The sequence below is a fragment of the Indicator indicator genome, chromosome 4 (genome assembly GCF_027791375.1).
Source record: "Indicator indicator isolate 239-I01 chromosome 4, UM_Iind_1.1, whole genome shotgun sequence".
NCBI classification, from domain to species: Eukaryota; Metazoa; Chordata; class Aves; order Piciformes; family Indicatoridae; genus Indicator; species Indicator indicator.
In genome coordinates this window covers 11,103,394-11,129,746 of record NC_072013.1, presented here as the reverse complement: position 1 = coordinate 11,129,746, position 26,353 = coordinate 11,103,394, and the positions used below count along the sequence as shown (strand labels likewise).

At 43.2% G+C, this 26,353-nt stretch overlaps 1 protein-coding gene across 5 annotated transcripts in view; it reads left to right on the top strand.

Annotated features, from left to right (window-relative positions):
- AMBRA1 (autophagy and beclin 1 regulator 1) overlaps positions 1-26,353 on the top strand; it is a 131,014-nt gene that overhangs the window by 87,445 nt on the left and 17,216 nt on the right. For all 5 annotated transcript variants that reach the window (XM_054380680.1, XM_054380679.1, XM_054380678.1 and 2 more), the window contains one exon: positions 11,370-11,509. In XM_054380680.1, coding sequence (XP_054236655.1) covers positions 11,370-11,509 — 140 coding nt within the window. The remainder of the gene's footprint in view (positions 1-11,369; positions 11,510-26,353) is intronic.

The window sequence follows — 26,353 nt, the reverse complement described above, 5'->3', positions numbered from 1 at the left end:
TAATTTCACATAGGAATCCACTATGGCTCCTGATGTAATTTTCAGAGTTGGAGAGAAATGTTTTCTGTGAGAACCACAGCACTTTTGAATTGCACTAAGGAGCGTCATGGTTATAGGAGTGTGCATTGCCTATATACATCTTGCTCCTAATACTTTGGAGACATTGCATAGAGTTCTACAGGTCAGGGCTGACGCTATTTGACAGTTCTGAATTGTGTTCCACAACAGAGTAAAAGTAGTGAATTGTCATCACATATGGTAGAGGTTCATGCTCTTTCTATTCACTTCCTTCAGATTGATCTGTTTAGCATTTCAGATGGAAACATGGCTTTGAAGAGCAAGTTTGGTTTTCAGATTACATCTTAAAAAGCTCTCTGCTTAATAGTGTTGACTTTTAACAAGAGTGGTATGCCTAAGCTTGATTATTTCTATTGTTTGTCTTTGTTGGGGGGTTTGTGTGGGGTTTTTGTTTGGGTTGTTTGGGGTTTTTTGCAAAGCTAGCTAACATCTCTGAAATATATCTGCAGCTGCAGATTACAGAGAAGGACTTCCTTTTAGGAATTTAGCAGTTGGAGTGGTATGGGTAGCAGGGGTACTGGGAATTATCTGGGAATATTTGAGAGATAAGAAGTTTGGAGAAAGGACTCCAAATATGGAGTAAAAATCAGTTTTGCAGCCTGTTTTGAAGGCATAGACAGAACTGATCTCCAAATAAAGAGGAGTCTGCTTTCAAGCTGCTTGAGTCTAGGGTAATTTCTGAATGCCATTGATTTCAAGAGTATACAGAGGTTAAAGAACTTAGAAGAATGTGAAGCTAGAAACTTGGAGCTGAAGTTCCTTAGAAATACTGAAAAGTAAGGATTATATTGCCCTGGATCTGTTAGCAGTGCATGCTAGTGAGAGAGGCTGCCAGAAGGTAGTTTTATTTCTAGCATTCACAAATTCTGATGCCCTTGAAATGTTTAATGTTTTTCATTTTACCCAGAGGAAGCTAACTCAAAAGTATCGGAAAAATACAGTTACTCTAAATCCAAATTAAAATAAAACTTGGAGCTTTTAAGCTCAGGATACAAAAAGTGAAGTAGGTGATAGAAAAAAAAATTCTTGACATGAAGCTGAAGAACAAATCATGCAGTTTGTGGGGATGAGGTAACAACCAAGTCCCATCTCAAATACTTCATTGTGCTTCGAATTTGGAAGGAAATTTAGGTTGTGGAGATGCAGGATTAGCTCTTGACAAGGCTAGCGGTATTTGGGAAAGGCTACTGGTATTTGGGAAACATCCCAGTGAGGTGGTGGGTCAGTAGCTGTATGGAACAGAATGTGGGTATGCTTCCATTGTAAACAGACAGAGAATTCCAAATACTGCAGGGAAAAAGGCCTGAAGCAGAAAGGCACATGGAGCTTTAGCACAGACCAAGCTTAGTTTTTTCAGCATGTTCACTCTGAACAAGGACAATGTAGACAAGATGTGAGAAGATGCACAATTTTGAGTGCTGTTGTCTTCTGAGCTTCATGCAGGTGTTAGTGGAATGTGTCTGGCGTGGACTGCAAAGGTCACTGCCAGACCTTGTTGAATCACTGGTTGAGCTGTGAATGCTCCTGCAACCATAAGTGAAGGGATTTTAAGCCTGAAAGTAGATGGCTATACACATTTGCTTCACTGAGGCACAGGTGACAGTTTTGTCAGAACCCTTGATAATGTGAAGAGAAATCTGGTTAGGAGAATATGTAGAGATGGCTTCCTGCAACACATTACCTCCACTGTGAAAGTTCCTGTGAGCTAACGCACATCTAAAACTTGAGAGTAGCTTGTGGACAATACCAACCTCTTGCTGAGTTACTGAAGCAGCACAGTCATTGGTGTGGTCCCTTGTGTCTCCTTTTAAGAGACATTTTGACATCTTCAGGTCGACAGGAGGACCTCCTGACAACTCTGAGTAGAACTGCTAATAAATCCAATTACTGCCCAAAGAAATTGTTCGCTGTTGGCAGAAAGTGAACCTGGTAGGTGTTCCTTAGACTGGAAAAGTTCAAGCAGAGTCACAGAATGCATGTACTAGGAAGGGGGCATGGGAACAGAACCCTGTTCTGGCTTATGAGAACAGTTCCTCCTTTTAATAGAAAATGGAACATAATAGTCTGGGTGAGACCAAACAGTTGTATATGGTCTTTGTATCAACAGACTGTGGCAGGTATCTTTAGGACAGCAGAGCATCTCCAAGCCCCATGTTGGTAAGCACTGCTTCTGTAGGGTGCTGTAAGAAAAAGCTGCATTCAGTGCCTCTGGAAAATGGAATGCCCCTTGGTGTTACAGACAGCATGAAGATTTGTGTGGATGTGCATGTTTGAGTGTAGATGCAAGACTGCAATGTTGTAAGTCACTTAAATTGCTGTCTTGACCAATTCACCCATGTCTACATGAAGCCTACTGAGACAGAACTTGGAAGAAAAAAAAACTTAAACCATCTTTCCCTGGGAGGTGGTTGAGGCCCCTTCAAGGTAAGGCTCAACGAGGCCCTGGGCAGCCTGGTCTTGTTGGGGATGTCCCTGCTGACTACTGGGAGGTCGAACTAGACGACCTTTGGAGGTCCCTTCTGGGCCAGATTGCTCTATGAAATCTTGTGAGGATTCCTTCATAAACTGTTATATGAATAATCTCATGTGGTGGTTAAACCATGGGAGCAGTGTCATTTTTACCAAACTGGTGTGAAGAAAAGGCAAATGACGTCCCTTCAGGATGCTTTTGCTTCATGGGATGTGAAGCTGAGAGCCAAGAACTTTTGTTCAGTATGTGCACCAGTATTAGAAGAGCTGAGCTCTTACATTTCAGTTAAGTCCTTGAGCCCATTTCCAACATATTAGCTTTGGTGCACTTGGGTGTATAGTTTTAACTAGGCAGAAGAAATTATGGCAAAGGTGGTTCCATGTCTGAGATTATTTATGTTCAGTCACCCTGCTCAAACCAGGTAGGGGGAGAAGAAGCATGGTGAGTTATTGCCAGATTTGCAGTGAGCTGACTGGGCTGAATAAAGGTTTGCAATTTCATGAAGATTTTTTTTTTTTCCAGTACTTCTTCCTACCATCTTTCTTGAATTAAATTTAAGCCAACTCGTTCCTCCAGTATTTGTTCCTTCCAGACATGTAGGCAGCTGGATGACAGCCTCTTTTCACCTAGATGAGGATGCATGTAGCTCTGTCATCAACATATTGTTGACATTTGATCTTGTGTGCCATTCTGTTGAGGCTCAGCAGACAGAGAGCGGGGTGGAATGGCAGCTGTGTGCAAATCCTTTGCTCTTGTCAGTAGATCTTCAACATGTTGTAGATTCTGCTGTTACAGTCTCAGCCTGACATTTAATGGGATTCACAGGTACTGTTTTTGATCTGCAGTCTGAGTTGGGGCACAAATGAGGAAGGTTGTCAGTCCTTTTGCCACGGAAGTCACCATATTTTTATGAGACTGTTCTGATGCCAAGAGCTGCTGATGGGTTTTGCAAGAGATAGCAATAGCTGGGGGGCACAGTCTTGTTTGCACAGTTCAGTTCACACGTGCATCTGCACTGAATATTTACACATCTATCTGCCATCACACTAACACCCCCTTTGGCATTCTGCTTTCTCTCCTTTCATCTCGTCCAACCGCACGCACACGTGCAATTGAAAGGACGATTCTTTTGTTTAGCAATTTCTTGCTTACTCAGCCCTAGCTTTTCAGCTCCAGGCTTGGACCAGTCCCCTTAAGGGCTTTTTGGAGTTATTACCCTGGTTTTTGCAGCCTTTGGGAGACGGGTAGTAAATTAACGAGCCAATTCTCTGCAAGTGTGTTATTTTCCTGAGTGAGAGCATTGTTACCCAAGATGATCCATTTTTTCATAACACCGAGTTCTTGTTCATGTTTTGAAGTTTCCCACTACTTATCTTAAAGCTCTTTCTCATATACTAGCTGCATGGCAGGCTTGTGATGTGAAGTACCAGCTGATAATGCCAAGAACTAGCCTAAAGAAAGGGTTAGGTGTGCTGTAGTAAGACTTCTCCTGATACGAAAGATCAGCACAATATTAGGTGATTGAGTATGGTCAGGAAGAACAAATAATATTTTCCCTTTGTAGAAACTTTGTCAGTACATCCAACAGAAACTTCTGGTGCTGACCTAGTTTAGGAATTGGATCAAGTATCCTCATTAAAGATTTCAGTTGTTGCTGAAAATGAAGTGTTAGTTCTCATTTAACTCACTGTGTCTCAGGAAGCAAAGCTAGGATTTTCTGTGTTGACAGTGGGTGCAGAAAAAGACAGAAGGAGGTTTGTTGTATTGGTGAAGACCAAAGAATTTCGTGTATGATCCTATTGCATCTGGGGAAGATAAATGGAGTTGAAAGAAATTGTATTTGTGCTGAGCACTGGATGATAAGATCTGTTTGAATTTTTAGACTGACAAATCCAAAAAGCTAAGTGCATTATTTTGCTTCTTCTGTTTTAAAAGGGAAGATGTAATGGAAAGATGTGTGTGCTGTTGGCAGGGATCAGTTGTGGGGGGAGAGGTTGACAGCAGTGTAGACCAACCTGCCTAATATGAGGAGACTGGGAGCACAAAAGCAAAGTTTTCCTCCTGTCTGATCATGGGAAATGCTTGCCTTTTTCTTTGCATCTACATATAAATACAAAAAGGAGACCCCTTACAAACAAAGGGAGGTCTTGCTTTTTTGCAAAATGCTGATATACTTTGTCTTATGTTTTGAGCCATCAGTTATCCCAAGGCATGTTTATTTTGCTTGGCATTTAAGGCTCTCTGCTCTCAACAAGCTAAATTTGAATTCTGCTGCAGGGGACTCTTGGGTCTGGGGCAGTGCAAGGCGTAAGCCTGAGTTTCATAGAATCATAGAATTGTCAGGGTTGGAAGGGATATCAAGGATCAGCTAGTTCCAACCCCCCTGCCATGGGCAGGGACACCTCACACCTAGATCAGTTTGCTCATCAGCTTCTGTGAAATCCATTAATAGAAAGCAGAGTAAAGACTGTAATGAAAGCAGCCAAGGCTTGGTGTCATTTATTAAGGAGATCAGGTTAAGATATCTGTTACTTGTTATGCTTCTGCACCTTAAACTTGTCTACACTAATTGGCAGTATTATAGAAGTCTGGTGCAGGTAGCTTTCTGGCAGGTAAGCAAAGGACATCTAGAGCTTTCAGGTGAGTGGTAGATGCTATACAGCAACTTATGTGATACCCTGGTGTCAAAGGTGAGCTGGTTAACACATTGACATTTTAAAAATATCCCAGGTAAGATTTTTTTTTTTTTTTGAGTGGCAACACACTATTAGAATGAGTAAGGCAAAAAAAGGTGCTGTTCAGTCTCAGTAATCAAAAAATACAAAATGACACTTCAAATTCTTGTTCAAGGTTCGGCAGTATAGCAGAAAATGAAGGGCAGGGATGGGGAAATGCAGAATGTGTGCAGCTGTGGTTGTACTGCTGTTGTTTTTGCTCTGCTTACGTCTTTTTCAGATCGCTGCACCTCATCTGCTGCTCTAGCAAATACAAAGAGCTTTTCTTGGAGATGTGCTTTCAGTGAACTTAATAGAGTGTTGAGGATTGGCTGTGCTCTTAGGGCTGTATCTCAATTCCATAGTTCATGTAGCTCAGTTTGCTGTGTGTGTTACAAAATGAAGTACCTGTGCTGGCCAGAGGCTCTGATAACAGCTGCAGTTCCATTGGCAAAGCTGTGCTGCTTCTGCAACGAGTCTTGGTGGTATAATCTGTATAATCTGTATGAAGGACACTTTGTTTATCAGCATAAACTTTAGATCTGTGCAGCCACCAGTGTTGGCTGCTAGTACAGCTATACCTATCCAGCAGAAATCAACATTCCTTTGTGAAGCTGTTTTCTCTGCAAACCAGGTCAGAGCAGCTGTGAAACTGTGGATTTTACTGATCCTCCCAGTAATAAGTTTCTGTTGGGTTCAGCACAGTAAATGTTTCTGTGTGTTTTGATGATTGGTCAGCCTCTGGTGACAGCATAAATTTAGCTGAAAATTAATAATTACATTTTAAACTGGTATGTGGTAAACCCACCTGATCTCTTCCAGCCCTTCCTCCCCCTTTACCTGTCAGGGTATCAAGATTTTCCCCATGCAAACAAGAGAACATCTGCACATCCTCCCCATGAAACCTTTATCAGGGCTTATCTAACATCCCAATTTGCTTGGACTAAGATAATGGCTTGAAATTTACTGGCATCTTGGAAGGCAATGCATCTGACTGAGAGCTGAAATGTCTCTATTGAATTTTAAAAGATAAAAAGCAAGAGTTCCTGCTGAGTTTCCCTAGCTGCTTGTGCCAACTTTCTCCTCTTCTCCAGGTTCAAAACATGTTTTTTGTTTCTTCAGTGCCAGGGAGGAGAAGAAAGGTCCCACTCTGCCAAACAAGTAGTATTGAGCACTCCCCTGCTTTTCATTGCTTCCCATAGAGGTGGGATGGCTTTGAGGAAAGAGATGGCTATGTAGACGATGTGGTGCCTCGCTTTGTGCTGCTTGGAACAAGCTGCCAACTGGCAGCAGCAGCACAAGCTTGGGGCAGCCTCTGCTGCTTTGATAACTGACAGGATCCTGGCAATTGCCCTGTCCAGCTTTTTAATGTTGGCACAATGCAGAAATGAAGGGAAAGGGTGGAATTTGAAGAGTATTTTTACAGCAGCAGCTTCTCTGGGACAGAGTGGGAGGGAAGGAGAGAAGCATTAGGTCAGTAATTAGGACTTTGCAGAGCAGAGGCATTTAGCAGAAAGTTTTCTTACTCCTCCAGGGCTGGTACAAATTAACTGTTCGGCTCAGTGCTTGTGTGTTGTGCCCTCTTCTTCCCACGTAAGTAAGTACAGCAGCTTGACAGTGAGAAAGAGATCATCAGGAACGATTCCTTGAGGCTGTTGATTGTCATGCAGCCTCTCCTGGCTCTCTGCCCTGAGTCAATACTGAAGTTTAATACCTCAGCATTGGTTGTGACAGGTGTTACAGTACTGGTGTGCCAGCAAACTGGAGGAGGAAGCAGCACCAGTGGACTTGAGGTTGCCTGTGCGCTCCACATGCAGCTTCTTTCCTGAATACTTTGAGGGACTGTTTTGTTGGGTGTGTTTCTTTTATTTTCTTTTCCTGCTTTCTCTGAGCCATCCTCCACTGCCGAATTCAGTGTTGAAGAACTGACTGTGAAGTGATGAAATGAGCTTTAGGGAGTTCAGTAGATGATGTATGTGCCCACTCCTGTTCCGGGAGGATGGAAAAGGCACACCAAAGAGATAAGTAGTTATTTCTGGTGCTGTCTTTGAAAACAGAGATTACTCAACAAAATCTTTCATCACACTTCATGTTACAGGGATGTAGAATGGAAGCAACCAGCTGTTCCTATAGGGAGTGTTGCTTTCCCTTTGTATGAGAGTCATCTTTTGTGTGGAAGCTTAGCTATCTAGTCAGCTTTGGTATTTCTAGGAGAAGACTTTTTATCTTGCTGACATCCTCTGACTGCAGAGGAGAGGTGCAGTCCCTAAAATGACAGAACACTTCTGGAATCTCCTGTGAAGCATGGGGAGATCATCAGAGGCAGGATTTTCTACAAACACAGGTCAAGCAACTGTTCTATGTAATCCAGGCTGGCTGTGGCCCTAAAGGAAAGGGCTAGGACCTTTTTTTGTCTACTGAAATGACTCTTCTATGTTTGTTGCTTGCAAGAGAACAGCTTGCTATACTTGCATTGCCTGTTTATGCTTCGGCTTCCATAGGGATGTTCCGAAGCTCCTGCTGCTTAGGCCTCACAGTGTTTGTAGTTAGAGAAACATATCCTTCAACGTTCCATTTCAGAACAGCATCTGGAAACAAATGCAGCTGCCAACTTGATAAAATGCTGAATCACCACGTCTAATGGTGTGGCTATGTTATTGTTGAATTAGTGGTATAGTGATGCTGGAAACAAGTTTGACATAGGTCCTGGAAGCTTGCTGTGGCTGCTGGCAGTGATTATAGGCTAATCAAGTGTGATGCAAGATGATTCTCTCTCCTAAATTGAAGTGCCACCCTATTAAAAAATCCAAAACCCTCTCTGGAGGCTGTGGTAGAGTGTAGTTGGGTACCTTAAATATCAGTAGACGTTTACAACAGTGGTTCTAAACTGGTTCCTGAACCTTTGGCCGTCAACATGGCTATTACATGTGCCCTGCAACTAGTCTGTGAAACAGCCCTAATGAACTGGCTAATTTTCAACTTCATGCATTGTATTGATAGCTTTAAGACTACTTGAAGGTTGGGAGCAGTCTCTTGACCTAGAAGCTGGAGAATCATAGGTTCGTATAGGATTCCTGTAATAACTTGAAAATTATTCCTAGAAGTGTGGAACTACAAAGCATGAACAGTGCCACTGGCAAAGAGATATAATCACTCTGTCCACAGAGAGCCATGCATTCAAGCTGGCTGCTTTTGGTTGAAATACCTAAGATATAGCAATGAGACAGACAGACACACAATACATCAAAAACAAACAAATCACCCCAAAAAACCAACCAAGTGAAAAACATCACCACCAAAAACCTGAAAGGAATTGTCTGTGATCTTTGGAGAATAATGCTTCCTAGCAGGCTTCTGACCCTCTCTGAAGAGAGGGACCTGCTGATGTTGAAGGAACTTTTTTTCTTTTCTTTTTTTTTCTCCCCACTCTGTGGATAGAGTAGGGGGTCTTGCTAATGGATGCAATTGCAACAGCCTGTCTGTGTGACTACATCAGATTGATTAGCTGGGTCCTGGTTACTGCTGCGCGTGGTGATTATGGCAGTGCAGCTGCTTTCCCTTTTTCTGTACTAATTACCGCACGCACGGATGTCATCACCCCTAACACTGCATGGAGTTGTCCCATTAGTGTGGGAGTGGGAAGCAGCAGGGGAGGGAAGCTCCTTGGTGTGGCAAGCTGTTTAGAAGTGAATGGAGTGGAGTGATGAAGCAACTCTTCTTATGCAGACTTCTTAAGCCATCTTGTCTCAGAGATTCTGCCCTCAGCTGCGTTTTTTGCAGGTTGTCAGATCCAGGTCCGTGTCCTTGGCCCAGCATTTTCCATGGCATTCTATTTACTGCAAAACACCTGGATGCTCAGCAATAGCTAGCAAGGCTTCTGCCTTGGCATGGCCACTTGTGGGGGCCATGGGACTGTGCAAACTGACCTGCTGGTGGAGGACAGCCTGGGAAGGCAGCTTCTCTAGCTGTGGTACCTTGTAAAGCCATTGTTCAGAGAAGAGGAACCCTATGTTTCTGACTTGCTGGAAAAGGGGTATGATGGAAAAGCCATGCAGTTCTTGAGGGATTTGGGATGCTTATTTTATACGTTTATGCTCCCAGCCTTGGTGGACCACTCCCTTTCTCCCTCTTCCTCCTCCTCCTCCTCAAAATTCAGTCTTCCCATCTCAGAGTGCTCCATGATCTCCATGGTAACAGGTGTTACCATCGTGCATTTGATTTTTAATATTTTTTTCCCCTCTTCTTTTTCTCCTTCTGTCCCCTCTTCCCCAGCGAGCAGTGTGAGGAGGAAAAGGGACAGAGATGGGCAAGAGCTAGATAAGCCACTAAGGACCTGTTCCTTTCATCCAAATATGGAGCTGCTCTGAGTATGCTGACTGCTGAGGGATAGCCAGGGCAAAGAGTGACCAGCTTCTGTTATACATTGAAATCCCTAAGGATATTTTCTCCTCTGTTGTGGTCTCCTCAGATGAGAGGTTAAATGTGTTAGTGATGATGGGAAATCAGGTAACTACATTGTTTTGTTCTGACTTGCTTTGTGTTATGATGGTCAAGATAAAGGTTCTGGGTACTAGCTATTGGAGGGCAGACAGTTAAGTGGTCTCTGCCTTGGACATCTCAAGTTAGATTGTCAAACAGGCAAGATGTGAGGTGGGCAGTAGAACTACAGTGAAAAGCAGCTGCAGTTTGTTTTGCTAGCCGATGAGTCCCACCCTAATAAATTCTAATTATTACTTCGGGCAACCGCAGCAGTGCTGTAGTAGTTCATCTGCATTCCCATCTACCTATATCCTGTTGTCCCAGCATCCTCGTTCCCTTCCTTTCTTTCTGATCTCCTTTTTCTGGAAGAAAGGTTTTGTGATGGATGGAAAGAGGGATGGATGGTTGCTCACCAGAAAAATCTAATAAAACCATATCTTTCACCTGGGACTTACCCACTGAAAATCCAGATTTGAAGTCTGGTGCCTGCAGTGATTTAAATCCCAGGTAAATTTCTGAAGAACTTCTGTTAAAGATTTGGACTTGTAAGTGAAGTCTTTAGTCCTACCCTTCTGAAGCCATGATGGAACATGCTCTGATGGCCCATTACAGTGAAGAAGCTTGTTCCTGTGTATCTCAGTAGCCAGGCCAACTCATGACCCCGTTTTCCACTTCCCATGCCTTTGTTTTTATGATCTACGTGTGTCGTCGTTCCTGGCTAAATGGAGTGTTGTCAGTGTACCCGGTTCTGGTGGCTGGATGGCAGGGTGCAGGGAGGCATTGTGCTGTACAAAAGACATTAGCTTCTTGGAGTAGAAAGAGAATGTCTGCGTAGGTATAATTTTTTCCGCTTCATTGTTCTTGCTTTTCAAGCTCATCTGCTTCAGAAACCAAGCTAGCAGAGAGCAGAGCTTCCTGTCGGCCCTTTGTGTGCACAGGGTTTCTGTTCGCCTGCATTAACGCAGCGTTTGGGAAGCGCTGTCTTGCAGCCATGCTAACTGCCTGCAGTCCGAGCAGCTCTTCAGCTTCTAGAATGGATGATGTTGGAAGGGGACCTGAGCTGAGGGATTTCTTACTTGTGCTATTCTCACAATCTCTGGATTTTTGCGTTCCGTTGTGCGCTGTCAAACTCTTGAAACACTTTAAAACGTAGGAAAGAATGATACATTATTTTTGCATGAAGTTTGGGTTGCTGGATAGGAACAATAAAGTTCTGATGCTTGGAATTGCCAGTTCACTGTTCTACCTTAGCTAAGAGGTGAAGGCCAGAAGAGTTCCAGCTGTCCTGCTTTCTAATGGCTGCTCTACTTGTCCCCATCACTGTGTTCAATTAGTGTGAACCGAAGGACCGTGCAGCCCATGGAGTGACATGCAGATTCTCCTGGGGACAGAACTTCTGCTCTGCAGCTGTGTGCTAGTCAGTCTATTAAACACCTCGAGGCACATGCACGTGTGTTGCTAGCAGCTGCTTACTCTCGCTGCTGGATTAGCAGTTTCTTGCAACATCCTGTAAAATGACATCTCCTTGGCCAGCTGTGCTGCTGCCCGGAGACTGACCATTTGTTTAAGCCTCCTTGGCTCTTCTGCCTTGTATTGTCCTGTCAAGTAATCTCCTGTTATTGTTTCAGAGAGTTTTCAACGTTCTGTACCCAATGCCTGCGGACCAGAGAAGACATGTCAGCATCAACTCTGCTCGCTGGCTGCCTGAGCCTGGCCTGGGATTGGCCTATGGCACCAACAAAGGGGACCTGGTGATTTGCCGACCAGAGTAAGTGCTCGCTTTACAAGAAGGTGTAACTACTTTGGCCGCTCTGTTCTTGGGGCAGTGGGGATAAGATGGCTTTTCACTGCCTTTGGCATTGTTCTTTGAGGGACCCAAAAACCCCAACTCCTAATATCTTTTCGACTGCTACTGTGTTTACCTGAGTACCTTACAATTGCTGTTCATTTCGCTGATGATGCACTTAAACCAGGTTCGGAAGTTTTATCTCATTAGTCATTTGATTCCTGTATTTTTCTAGATCCTCTGTTTCACATATGTCTAGTGCAGGGTTTTTCGGGCTCTTTGGTGGATTTATGAACTCCTGAAAGTTGCCAGTAAGAACAGCAAATTTGGCTGATAGCGATATGCTTACTTTTCTCAGCCTTCATGGATTCCTTGGAGTCCACCAACCATAGATTCATAGAATGGTTTAGCTTGGAAGGGACCTGGAAAATTGTCTAGTTCCAAACCCCCCTGCCATGGGCAGGGACACCTACTACTAGACTAGGTCGCTCAAGGCCTCATCCAGCCTGGCCTTGAACGCCTCCAGGTAGGGGGTGTTCATGACCTGTGGGCAACCTGTTGCAGTGTCTCACCACCCTCACTGTAAAGAATTTCTTCCAAATATCTGGTCTAAATCTGCTCTCCTCAAGCTTCAATCCATTCCCTGTCATCTGATGACTACAAGCCCTTGTAAAAAGTCCCTTCCTGGCTTTCTTGTTGGCATCCTTCAGGTACTGGAAGGCTGCAATAAGGTCTCCCCAGAGCCTTCTTTCTTCCAGGCTGAACAGCCCCAACTCTTATTGCTTGTCTCCATATGGGAGGTGCTCAAGCCCTCTGATCATCTTCATGGCCCTCCTCTGGACTTGCTCCAGCAGTTCAATGTCCCTCTTAGGCTGGGGGCACCAGAACTGGACACAGTACTCCAGGTGGAGTCTCATGAGAGCAGAGGGGCAGAATAACCCCTCTTGTCCTGCTGGTCATGCTTCTTTTGATGCAGCCCAGGACATGGTTGGCCTTTTGGGCTGCAAGTGCACATTGCCAGCTCATGTTGAGTTTTTCATCACCTAACATCCCCAAGTCCTCCTCCCCTAGACTGCTCTCAAGCCTCTCTTTGCTCAGCCTTTGTGTTTGGGATTGCCCTGATCCAGTTGTAGGACCTTGCACTTGGCCTTTTTGAACTTCTCAAGCTTGGCTTGGGCCCACCTCTCAAAGCTGTCCAAGTAGTAAGCGTCTGACCTGGAGATAACAAATACTTGTAGAATCCCATGCTTGGATACTGTACCTAACTGCAAAGATTTCTGTCATGATTATGAGCAAAGACTGCAAAGATTAGTGGTGTGACATGTGGTGAGACTTCAGCTCTCTTTTATTTGTGTGATGCCATGAAGGGTGTAACTGTCCCTTTGTAAACTTGTGATTAAACACAAGCCAGTTTAGATATCCTGTGACACATGATGACTGTCTGTGCAGTTGAGACCCTGGTAATGCTTTCAGTGTTCTTAGGGAGGCTCTACATCATACTTGGTTGAGCCCCTGTTCTCCGCTGTGTTGTGCAAGTGCTTCTTTTGCACTAGGCTTTGTTTTATGCTGCTGGAACACCTCGGGGATTATTTCTTTGTTTTACTTATTTATGGTACTAAACCACCTCGGTATTCTTTTGGCTTGTGTTTTCAAGTCCTTGTATGTCAAATGCTGGCAGCTAGAAACTTGCAGCACTGCTGGTGATCTTAGCACATGCATGTGGACTCCATCTGCTGTGCCTGAGATCAGACATGTGGTGCTTGAGGAGTATCATATGGTCAGTGTAGAACTATCATCTTAAATCAGAATAAATACATACAACTGTAATAGTGACTAATTCAGTATGGCCTTCTGCTGAAGCCTGTGGTCGGAATTCAGATCAGAATAATTTCAGTACTACAGAATGCCAGCACTCCTCAAACAGCCCTCTTGTTCTCTTAAACATAATCTTTCAGCAAAGCCTTATTTGTACATGAAGTTCTACAAGATATTATTATGGAATAAGCTATAATCACTCTCTTCCAGGATAAGTGGCTTTCTTCAAGAATAGTTGCTGTACTTTCTAAGCAGAAGTATTATTCAGGAATAATGGCTCTCTTCTTTTCCACTTCAAGAGTTATTCTAAAGTTATTTTCAGTATAGAGAAATGCAAAGATCTAGTCTACTGATATGGCTCTTGAGATGAACTTGAATGAGAACTTGGGGAAATGAAGTCTCACTGAGGATGGATGCTTTGATTGAATGGTGCAGAGTTGAGCTTGGTCTGGCTGTCATGGCTTACCACATCCCCCATTAGGTATGCCTCCTGGCACTCTCAGTAGCCCCAGGATAAGTGGCATGTCTCTTCTTGGCACTTTGCTGATTAAAGACTTGACAGGAACACTTTCATGCTGTGTTATGGAAGCACTGCTAGTCCTGCAGCATCTCTGTGAAACCTCCTTAGCTCACCATGTTACTAAGGCACTCTTTTATCTCCTTACTAATATCTCAGCACCAATCACATAAAATTCCAACAAAAGCAACCTTTTTGTACACAAACATGAAACAAGGTGGCTGTAGAGATGGGAGATTTATTTGGTGGCCTGACAGAAATGCTTCAGCAGGTTTCCTGCTGGTGGATTGTAGGAACTTGATGCTTCTGGTGATTATTGCAGGCCTCATACAGACTGGTTGGTTGTGGGTTTTTTTTTTTTTTGAGCAAGGCACCTGATATGTTCTCTGCTCAACTGTGCCATTTTTATAGGCCAGCAACAGCCAGAGTGACTTAGAAAGCTCTGCATGAAGGTGTAGGTGTTCACTGAGCTGAATAATTTGGTTTGAGGCTCTAACATCAGGACACACGAATGAGTGAGGCTCTATCAGAGCACAAGTGGCTTGCAGCTGTGATGTTTGCCCCAGATCTACTTGGAAGATCCTAAGAGAAAGAAAAAATCTGACAAGTAGGTGCCATCTCAGTTGTTCTTGGCTTAATAGACTTGGCTTGAAGCTAGCCTATTTTGTTGACTTCAGCTTAAGAAGTGAGGGAGAAAGATGAAAAATACTTGTGTAGTTTGTGTATGCAGTAATATAGAGGAAGACAAATGCTCAGTGAAGGATTCAGCAATTGATAGAGTACTATATGGGGAATTGCCTAGCAAACAGCAGGGATCAAAAATCACTGTACTTCTGAAAACACCCCCACTGCTCTAATTTGGCAAAGAAAACTGTGGTTAGAAGCAGACCACAGAGATCATTAATAACCCCTGGTTCTTTACTCCCATGTACAATGGAGGCATTTGAAACCAAGTGCTACAGGGATCATATAAACAGGTTGAAATAGCAGCTGTGCCTCAAATACAGGATTTGAAAAGCATGTGCTTGGGTAAAATGAGATAAGTAGACTGGAAATACAAGCTGACAAAAAAAAAAAAAACAAAAGGCATAACTTGAAGCTCTATTGGCTCCTAATGAGGGGCTGTACAGGCAGGTAAGCCTTCCAGGATTCTGAAAGACCAGGAATTAAATGCAGATGTTTCAGGCTGTATTACTAAGATGAAGTAGCACTGATGGCAGTTTTTCTTGCAGATGGAAACAGGGAAGGTCAGGTTATGTTTGCAACCAGTACACAGGACTGTGGGATGTATTTTGAAGGAAAGGAAAATTAAAGCCAGGGATAGCTGGATTGTGGTGGAGTGTAGCAGGCTGGATACATGTCCTTGAGAATTCTATGTGTTTAGTTTTAATTAAAGGGTCAAATAAGGACTTGCTCCAGGTCTAATACCTATTCGTTTTAGTAAGGTAATCCTCCTGTTGGAACTACCAGAAATCCAGTGAATTTTTAAAGAGCTAGGGTTAGAACAAGATATGGTAAAGAGCAGGTAAAGATTTAGCAAAAGGAAAGAATCCAACAGAGCTGGACTCTGTCACAAAGAGGTCACTGATGGACTTTCTTGAGAACCTCTTTCGGGGCTGGTTATTAATACTGTTTGCACTAATGCCTTGTAAGAGTGCACTGAATAAATTTGCAGAGGATGTGACATTAGCTTTGTCATTGCAGAGAAAGATCAGAGTATTGCAGAAGAATTGGATTGCCTTGAAAATGAATGGAGCTACAGAAGTGAGAACTTAATAGTACAAAGTGCACTTAGTGACTAATAACACTGAGTTCAGTAGTTGAAATGACAGAGGAAGAGAAAGACCTGAGGCTTTGCTTGATGGTAGGTGATTAAGCCATCAATACATGAGGCTGTAAAAACAACAAGTTTAGTTCCAGGATGAGACACAAGATGCTTAACAAGAGAGATAGCAAAATGATAGTATCACTGAGGAAGAAACAACATGCATAAGCTGGAACAGTTTAAAAGTTGCATGACCATATTCAGGGATGCCTTTGAACTGGTACAGTGGTTAAGAGGAGCTGCTAAGGGGGTCAGTGGAGTGTCGGGGCGAACCCACGGCGAGGGAAACCCGCACAATCAATATGATTGATAAGCAAGCTTCAACTTTATTGTTCAAAAGCACAGCTTATATAGCATCTTAGCTAAATATGCACAAATGGCATAATTCTATTGGTACATCTTAGGTAAATATGCACAAGTGTCATCATTTAATTGGTTTTGGGTAAAAGCTAGATTATAATGTCACGCCTACTTGCGGTTAGTTCTACGTGCAGTTTCACAAACTTCTCACTAATTAGCTCCTTGTTTTCATCCTGTTAACCCAGCTGCAAGCACAACCACAAGGACATGGTGACCTTGTGTTCATCCTGTAGTTCGATAACACAGCTGCAAGCACAGCCACAAAGACATGGTAACCTTGGCACATCAGCCTAAAAGCTATCTGTGAGCAGTAAGCAACAAGATGGAGTACGGCCTACCCATTTTGCTGAAATAGTTGTTCCATAGAACCATGTCCCTTAGATTCGAGCCATTCCCCAACAGTGGAGCTTTTTTAATCTAAGAAAACCTGCAGCTTGGGGTCTTTAGCAGGTCTGAAAAGGAGGGCTAAGGAGAGGATTATATGTAGCCTTCCATAAATCTTCAGGAAAGGACAGCTATTTAAGTTTATATACTTTTTATTAGAGGATACAGAGGCATAAATTGACTGTGACTAGGGTGTGGCAGCAAGCTAGAGAAAGGTGGGTAACCGACTGATTTCTGCAGTGGCCTGTATGTTGGTTGGGTGGATGCAAAAGACAGCTGTTTGGGGATGCAGCGTGGCTTGCAGGGAGAAGACTTGCATACTTATGACTGGAGGTGGAACTGGACTGCTGAGCTGTGAGGCAATTTTCAGTATTTTAAACCCAAGGTACACATCTGAACAGGTGTTGATAAGCTTGCTCTCAGAGCTGTTGTGCTCTGTAGGGAGGTGAGGTGGTGACAGCAGTGTTTGTCCACACTTGGAAATACACTTAACAGGCCTGAAAGTAGCCTGTAAGAGACTGGAATTCATGAGCCAGCACAGTAGCTGTGAAGTTAGAATCAATGTTTTTTATTAGCCAAAGATATAACCTCTAGCAGGATTGCATTCTGGTGAGTAAACATGTTGGGTTTGTGTCTCTCAGGGTTTTGGTAACGGGGAGAAGACTCCTGATATATCTCCTGTAAGAAACATTGAGAGGCTCTCCCAGCTCCTAGTCAGACTTTGACCAAGGCTGAACCAATCAGCACCTCTGTGATGACATATTTAGGAGGGGAAAAACATAATGAGTGAGTTCTTTTGTTTTGGAGATACAGTTGTTTTGCAGAGGGGTGGGACTTGACTGAGGTCAGTGCAGAAGGAGGAGGGGAAGTGTGCTGTAGCAGTGGCTCACGGTTAGATGGTAGGCTGACCCCCTGCAGCCCATTCACAGTGGAGCAGAATCTCACCTGTGACCCATGGAGCACACCATTCTGGAGCAGGTGGTTGCTCCTGAAGCAGGCTGTGGCTCTGAGGGAAGCCTATGCTGACAGGGTCCACTGCAGAAAAGCCCCGTGTTGGGAGGAGAACACATTGCAGCAGGGGAGGACTGTGAGACGTTTCCCCTGTGAAGAGGAAGGAGCAGCAGCAAAAACGTGGGACAGACTGACCACAACTCCCTTTCCTTGCACTTCTGAGGGGGAGGAGGTGGAGAGTCAGGAGTAAAGTAGAGGAGTGGTGAAAAAGTTGTGATTTTTTTTTTTTTCTTTAAGATTCAATTGGATTTCTCACTGCCCTGCTCTGATTCAATTGGAAAATTAATGGTGGTTTGGTTAAATTAAATTAATTGATAAATTAATTTTGTTTCTTCACATTGAATCTGGCTTTTGCTCATGACCATAATTGGCAAGTGAGCCCTTTACAGACAAGTGAGGTTCTTTTGTCTTGACCTTCAAGCTGTTTGTTGCATTTTCTCCATTCCACCGGAGGTGGGTAGGACTGGGTGAGAGCAGCGTGGAGGTTTTTAGTGCCAGCTGGGTGGATTTGAACCAAGACAGTAAAGAAAGGACACCTCCTTCCTTATATTTCAGGATGATACCCTCACTAAATTGCACTATTGAAAAGCAACACTATGTTTTCTCTGATTTTTATGTGATTAAATAGGAAGAAACTGTTAATGTAATATCAGGAAACTTCCTCCTTTCCCAGGCATTCCAAGGCTGACCAACTTAAATTGCACACAAGATAGTTGTTAGTTTGAACACACAGTGTTAGATACAGACTGCTATTGAAACCCCAGAGATCCCAAATGTCAGTAAATAAAAACTCACCTCACTAAGGGTAAGTAACAAAGGAGATGCTGCTCAGCATCTGCCCATCCTTTTTCTTTTTTTCTGCTTGTTTAGCTGCTGGTTTCACTTACTTGCAAATAAATTACTCCTTTTACAGCAGGTTTCTATGACCTGTTTAAAACAGTCTATTTTTCCTGCTGAATTACTGTCCTTTTGAGGAATGTTTTGTGTGGAAGGTTCCAGTTCCTGCAAGACAGGAATTCAGCTTTTGAAAACGACTTCATTCACAGGTGACCAACAGGACAAGCAATCTACTTTTTCACAAGCCTGATCTTTCATTTTTGTTTGGGAAAAAAAATCATCAGCGACCACGGGGGAGGAGGATTTACTGGGAGAAGATTTATGCAGGAAACTCAATGGAAGCAAGGCACCTGCAAGTGCTGGAGATGCATGGAGTAGTGAGTGGAATTGAGTAGATCACAGGCAGTTTATCTTCAGGGGTGCTTCATACTTGTTCTTGAAGCTTTTCAATGAGTTGCAGTGATGATGGGCTGGAGCAAAGGTACTTATATCTGTGGCTCACAGGCAAGCGCTGCTGCTAAGAGTTTTGGCCCTCAGATGTGGATTGAATACAGATTGCAGTCTGTATGAGGATGTGACAGCCTATTCTGGTTTTGAGGGTTTGTAGTTCACTCTTCTCATGGTTCAGTGTATAGAACTGATAGACTTGCATAGATACTTGATCACCATTCTGCTGTCTGCTTGCACACGAACATTTTGTACATCTTCCTTGGCTCTGCATAGTTTAAGATTTGACTCGGTTCCTGAATCTTTGGGTTTTGCACCATGGAATGAAGTCCACAGTGTCTTGTACAGTAGGAAAATATTGACTGAATTAGAAAGAAATTCAGGTTTTAGCGCTCATAAGCTTTCCTATCTTGTCACATACTAACAAGAACTTTCCCTCTCAGTAACATCCCTGATGGGGCTTCTCAGACATGAATAGTCTTGTAGAACATAAACAGGTGAGACTGAAAGTGAGGAAGAACAGACTGCATGCTGCCCTTTGCTGACTTCTTGTGGAGAACTGCCATGAGAGAAAGGCAGGGGGTCCAAGTATCAATTTTTTGTAGTTTCATCTTGAGTGCCTCCCACTGTGCTCAGGAGCAGGTTGTGGAAGAGCTCATTGCTCATATGCATTTGAAAATACTGATCCGAAACCTTCTGTTTTGAGAAAACTCTTTCAAAGCCTGGAACTGAAAGCACCTAGGCTGGGACTAGCTAAATAATGCAGGCATCCATAGGAGAGGAAGGAGTTCTTCTCAGCAGACAAGAGTCTCTGGTAATGGAATTAAAATACCTCCTGAAGATTCATCTGGCTCGGAGGCAGCATCCCTTGGAATTCTTTCACTGGGAAGTAGGTGTGGAGAGTCTCAAACTGATTGAGTACTATGCAGCCTGCATAGTTTAATTCTGCCTCTAATGTGAAATTATTCTGGGGAAATTCTCTTCATGATAAATTCCTGTGCTTTGCAGAGGATAATTGTAATTGTCTGTCCATGCCAGTCCAGGCTTTTTTCCTCTTGAGTGCTTCATACCTTCTCATCTAGTAATGGGGTTGATGTGTCTGCATCTAGTTGTCAGCACTGGTGAAGAAATGGTAATCTATCCATCATGTCTCTCAGGCTCTTCAGCCTCTAGCAGTGATACCCTCAGCAGGATAAGCCCTGGTGTATTGTTTGCCTTTGTAAGAATAGTTTCTTGGGGACTGAGTAAACAAAGAGATAGGAGAAGGAACTGTTCCTTCATGTGCAATGAGGGATGTTAGCAACTGCACAGGGAATGTTCTCACAGCTGTTAACTGGGGTGGTTAGAGACCCTGGTTATGTCTGAGTCTTTCCTGCAAATAGCCTCTTGAAAGGCAGCACCTGCACAGTGGCCTTTGGCTGTGGCTGAGCGAGAGGATGTCCTGCACTTTTTCTGTCTCTTACCCTCAAGATATGTTGAGTTTTCTGATTGAGGTTAAAAGATAAAGTTGATTTAAGTCTGAAGAACAGAATGCCAGCCAGAGGGACTTGGATAGGCTGGAGAGGTGGGCTGAGGAGAATCTCATGAGATTCAACAAGGCAAAGTGTGAGGTCCTGCACCTAAGTCAGACCAGTCCTAGATATCAATACAGGCTAGGAGATGATGAAACTGAGAGCAGTCCTACAGAAAAGGACTTGGGGTGCTGGTGTAGGAGAAGCTGGAAATGAGCCAACAGTGTGTGCTTGCAGACCAGGAGGCCGATCTCATCATGGACTGCATCAAAGAAGCATGGCCAGCAGATCGAAGGAGGTGATTCTGCGCTTTGGTAAGACATCGCCTGGAGAACTGCATCTAGCTCTGGAGCCCTCAACACAGGAGGGACATGGGCCTGATGGAGCAGGTCCAGAGGAGGGCCATCAAAATGATCAAGGGGCTGGAACACACCTGCTACAAGGACAGGCTGAGGGAGCTGGGGTTGTTCAGCGTGGAGAAGAGAAGGCTTCAGCAAGACTTAATAGCAACCTTCCAGTACCTGAAAGAGTCTGTGAGAAGGCTGCAGAGGGACTGTTTCCAAAGGCCTGCAGTGATAGGGTGAGGGGCAATTATAGAGTAGATTTAGGTTGGATATTAGGAGCAAGTTCTTTATCATGAGCATGGTGGAACACTGGAATAGATTGCCCAGGGAGGTAGCTGAGGCCCCATCCCTGGAGATATTCAAGGTCAGGCTTGACAAGGCTCTGAGCAACTTGATCTAATAGGGGACACCCCTGTTGACTTCAGGGGGGGTTGGACTGGATGTCCTTTGCAGGTCCCATTGAACCCAAACCACTCTATGATTTTGGTTGATAAAAGGGACAAAGGACTTTAAAAAGGAGAGGATGCCAAATTTTGCACTGAAGATGCATCCTGACAGCTTATATTTGGATTTTGTTATTCTTGCATTTAAGGAAAAAAAACTGAAGTGAATTATTTCTGAATTGTTCAGGGAAACATTAGGTATCCTGAGTGCCAAGAGGCTCAATCATTGCAGATGCAAGAAAAGTAGTGTGGTAATATGAAGGCTCAGAACAACATCTCCATTCTGATATTGTTTTTTCTATTCTGTTTCTGTATGTGAATTTCATAGCCAGGATGAATGATGGCATTAGGTGGAAGATGCCCTCATAAAATTCCATTTAATATGTCTATGAATCCTAGTGATAAATTTTGAGGGCTGCTTTAAGTCTTCAGTTATTAGCAAGTTCATTTCCCTCACGCAGTTCTTCAAGGTATGCTGAAGCACTGACTAGTTAGCAACAGTTATTTTCCATCATGAGAAAGGGAACTCAGAGCTAAGTGTTAAAGAAACCTAACCTGCTGCTTACCATTTTGTGTACTATTTCATATATCCTTACTGGATCTCACGCTGGCTAGCAATCTTTCTAAAAGCATGACCACATTCTCTTAAGAAGAGTTACCAAATGCTTCACTTATATCTATTCAAATCACACCTGCTGCCTATTCTTTCTTTACTCTTTTCTTATTCTATCCACAAAAGCAATTAAATTTCACACAAGCAATTATTTGACTTCTGCCTACTGCACATGGCTCACTCTTTCATTGTTTTCATGTAGCTTCCCTTTTTTCTTTTTGTAAAATTACTGTCTTTAAGGATCAAAGTTATGCTTAGCAGAGAAAAATTGTCAATTTAAGTAAGCCTTTCTTTTTCAAGAGCACTGGTGCAAATGGCTCAAAAAAGTTAACTTCTGAAATTTTATGTTGGTGGGTTTTTTTAAATTTTCTTAATGAGTGCAACTAGCTGCTATGTCTGATTTCTTTTCTTACTCTCTAATTGCATAAGTACCCTTGGATATATTGTAAGTGGAGACTTCAAAGAGACAATTCAGTATCTGAGCCACTTTGAGTCATTATTGATTTTTGTCGGTAGCCTCACTGATGAATAAATTTTTCTTTTTTTTTTTTTTTTTCCCCCCACTCCAGTTCCATTTTCTTCTTGTTTATTTTTAAAATGTATTTTGTCTCTTTGGCAGCACCAATCCATCCTGCTTTCTTTTCTCTGCAGGTCTATACTAGACCTTCCATGTTCAGTTGTTTCCTCTCTTGGTTTTCCAATAAGATCATGTCTTCATTTTCTGGTCTTTGATCCAGTTTTTGTGGAGTTTTGTTCTTTGTCCCTTATGGCTGTGTTTTCTAGCAACTTTTTCTTCATTTTGTTTCCCTTTTTTAAATCCTCAAGCTATGTAGTTCTGTAAATGTTCTAATTTTCTCCACTCAGCGTCTACAAACTGTGAGTAATCGGAGTAGTAATCATGGATTTGGGGTTTTGTTAAGTCGGGCTTTTTTGTTGGCTTTTTTTATGATCAGATTTCCCTTGCATGGGAAACAGAAGACATTTTAGTTGGTTAATTTCAAAGCTACTGAAAACTTGACTTGCCTTGTGGATCTCATTGAAATTAGATCAAGCCAGAGTCTTGTTTCTGGAGCTTGACAGCTTTGTGTGTGTGTATGTTGCAGTGTTCTGGGTTTGGGTTTCTTTTAAGCAAAACAAACAAACAGAAAACCCAAACATTGCTATGCTTGCTAATTTAAAAATGTTTATTTTGAAGTTAATTTCTTTCATTCTAAATGCATTTTCCTGGTTTAGTTTCTTCACATAAGATGTACAAAACAAGCCTGCTTTGAAGTTGCCTTTGAATGAACGTAAATATCAGTTTGTGCTAAAACATTAGTGAAAGGTCAAAGAAGACTAAAGAATGACTTTGGCTCTCAAGACTTGTAGCAATTTAAGATCTTAGAAGGCTTAAGCAATTTGTGCTCCCCCAAAGACTCCTAACATCCTAAATTGTCTAAGCCACTGGAAGAGTTGATAGATCATAAACAGCTTAAGATATTCAGAGGGTTCAAAGCTTATTTGGTGTATAGTCTGCCTGTAATCACTTTAAGCAGTTAACAAGCCTTTAGGTTTTTAGAGGAATTTAAGCAAGTTATCCATCTTTAGAGCCTTGGTTTAAGATCATCCCAAGCTAAATTACTCTTATTTAAGGAATTTAAAGATTTGTTTTCTGGAATCTGTTATTTGCAGAGTATCTCTACATGCTACTTGGCATGGTCAGAGCCACATAAATGAAGGATATCATGGCACACTGGCTGGATTTTAAGTGAGAAGAAAATCAGAAATTCAGGGAATTCATAGAATGTTTTGAATTGGAAGGGACCTTTACAGGTCATCTAGTCCCATCCTCCTGCCACAAGCAGGGACATGGAACTTTTTTGTTTAAAAAAAAAAAACTCATTGAGTCCCAACTGCGAACCTACCACCACCATGGTCATTATACCATGTCCCGAAGTGCCATGTCTACAGATTGTTTTTAACACCTCCAGGGGTGGTGATTCCACCACCTCCCTGGGTAGCCTGTTCCAATGCCTGATCACTCTTTCAGTGAAGAAATTTTTCCTTATATGCAACATAAACCTCCCCTGGTGCAACATGAGGCCATTTCCTCTTGTTCTGTCACTTGATACTAGGGAAAAGAGGCTGACTTCCATCTCACTGTAAACTCCTTTCAGGTACTTGTAGAGAGCAATGAGGTCTCCCCTCAGCCTCCTCTTCTCCAGACTAAACAATCCCAGTTCCCTCAGCCACTCCTCATAAGAGTTGTTCTCCAGGCCCTTCCCCAGCTTTGTTGCCTTTCCAACTGATATCTTCAAGTAGATTAGGTTGCTCAGAGCCCCATCCAACCTGACCATGAATGTTTCCAGGGAAGGGCCAGTGGAAACCACCTCATTGTAAAAAAATTTCTTCCTCCCTTTTAGTTTCAAACTATTGCCTCCAGGCCCTGCTAAAAAGAGCGTCCCTCTCTTTCTCATAGGCCCCCTCTAGGTACTGAAAGGCTGCATTGAGGTCCCCCTGGAGCCTTCTCCAGGTTGAGCAACCCCAGCTCTCTGAGCCATTCTTCATAGCAGAGGTGTTTCAGTCTTCTCATCATTTTTGTGGCCTTCCTCTGGACCCCCTCTGACAGGTCCATGTCTGTCTTGTGTTGAGGACTCCAGAGCTGCACACAGTACTCCTGGTGGAGTCCCACCCAGGTGGAATAGAGGGGGAGAATTGCCTCTTGACCTGCTGGCCACACTGCTTTTGAGGTAGCCTAGGACACAGTTGTCTTTCTGGGTTGCAAGCACACTGTTGGCTCATGTCCAGCTTTTCATCTACCAGTACCTCAAAGTCCTCCTCCACAGGGCTGCTCTCAGTCCCTTAATCTCCCAGCTTCTATTGATAGAGGAGAATGCCATGACCCAGGTGCAGGACCTAGCACTTACTCAGTTTTGAATTTGGGATTTAAATCTTTATCTGGCTTATTTCTGCCTTGTTTATTGCACACTGTTTTCACTTGGTTTTATTTCACATGGTTGTATTCACATAAGCATGTATGGTTTTCATAATGATAATACTACGTAGTGGAGTATATCATACTAAAAAAATACCTTACTAGTGTTATAAGAGGAAATCTTAACTCTAGGCCCACCTTGCTTGAGTGTTTCATCTATCTCATTACAAATATTTTGCATTTAATTATGGCCTCAATATGGCCCCTGCAAATTGGGCTATCTTCTACATGTCAAAGTTACATCAGTATTGTGGGAGTCACTTTCAGGACTGGAAAAGGTGCCTCTTGTTCTCTCAGGCATGGGTTACAGCTTCCTGTGTCACTCTGACAGTGGTGTAAAACAACTGTGTGGAAAAACTGCTTTAAAAAACTATTGTGGCATTTTGGTAGAATAATTGCCATGGACATGAAGGTTGGCCTTGAAGGATTTGTTCTTAGCAGAGGGCTTTCTCTGTAGCTTCATACCTCTTAAGAACAGAGCTCTCAGCCTCAATATTAGTTCCTGAGTCACAAGGTAATTAAACATCCAAACTTTCATATAAAACTCTCCTGTTCTGCTCTGTCGTTGTCTTGGTGCTTAATTTTCATTTGTCACTCCTGTTGAATGTGTTGAAGAGTGGTTCTTCACTGAAGACTTTCTCCCTTGGAATGCTTAAGCTTTCTGTTAGCGTGTGCTCTGTGTCATGAATCTTCCTGTCTGCTCTGTGCAGGCTGCTGGACAGGCAGGTTAAAATGCTGACTCTTGGAAGTCACTTGGGTTTTAGCTGTAGTGACCCTGTTGATGGGAAGAAACTTCCATGTTAGTGTTCTTCCAACTGTTGTCACGTTTTTGTCCAGGGAAACTGATTGTTAGAGGTGTGCCTTCTATCTAAATCTTACCCAGTGGCTAAGAGCCTGGACTGTATCCAGCTGCCCACCAGCCTACTGGTGGGCAGAGCAAACCTGTGCATGTTCATGCTGTTGAGACAGACAAGTGTTATTAGTGCCTCCAAATTTAGAAGGCTGACCTCAGTGTGAGACAAGTGTGAGCTTGAATAGAGCCTTTTCGAAAATCAAGCTCTTTAACCTAGCTGGCAATCAAATAAATGGGACCAGTCATCTTCTGAGTTGAGCTGGCATCCTCCCTGAAGCAGGCACACAGCTGCCAGCTGCACCAAGCTGCTTGCTGTCCTGCTTCTGCAGCACCTCTGGCAATTCAAGGAAGTGTCAGGATGCGTTTCTTCGTGGCTGCTCGTTTCGAGGTGGGCAAAGCTTAAAGGATTCTGGAAAATTAGCAGAGTGTATCACTGCAGGAAGTGAAAACATCCCTGCTGCTAGTGTCAGGAGAAGGAGTGACCTTTCCGTTGCTCCTCTGCATGTGACGAGCAGAATAATTTCATAGTCACTTAAAATGTCTGTGTGGTTGCTACTTGTGACCTGCAGATTTTGTTCTGTGTAATTCTTGGTCTCGTGCTCTTGCCCAGGCTCTGCTCCAAGGTACGCTCTGAAATAGCCTGGTGCCAGTAAAGCTGCCACCTTGTCCTTGGTCACAGGGAATTACTGCCCATCAGAGCTACTCCAGGAATCCCATTTGCTGGTGCCATAGAGTTTGCAGCCAATTTTCACTTGGATTTGTCTCCGCACGTGGTTCATCGCCTGCACAGAAAGCTAAATATTTATGAAGTAGAGTGTTAGAAATGATTGTTTTCCTATCCAGACAGCTGCTGGGAGTGCCAAATTTTGCCTTGTACTGACAATACTGTTGC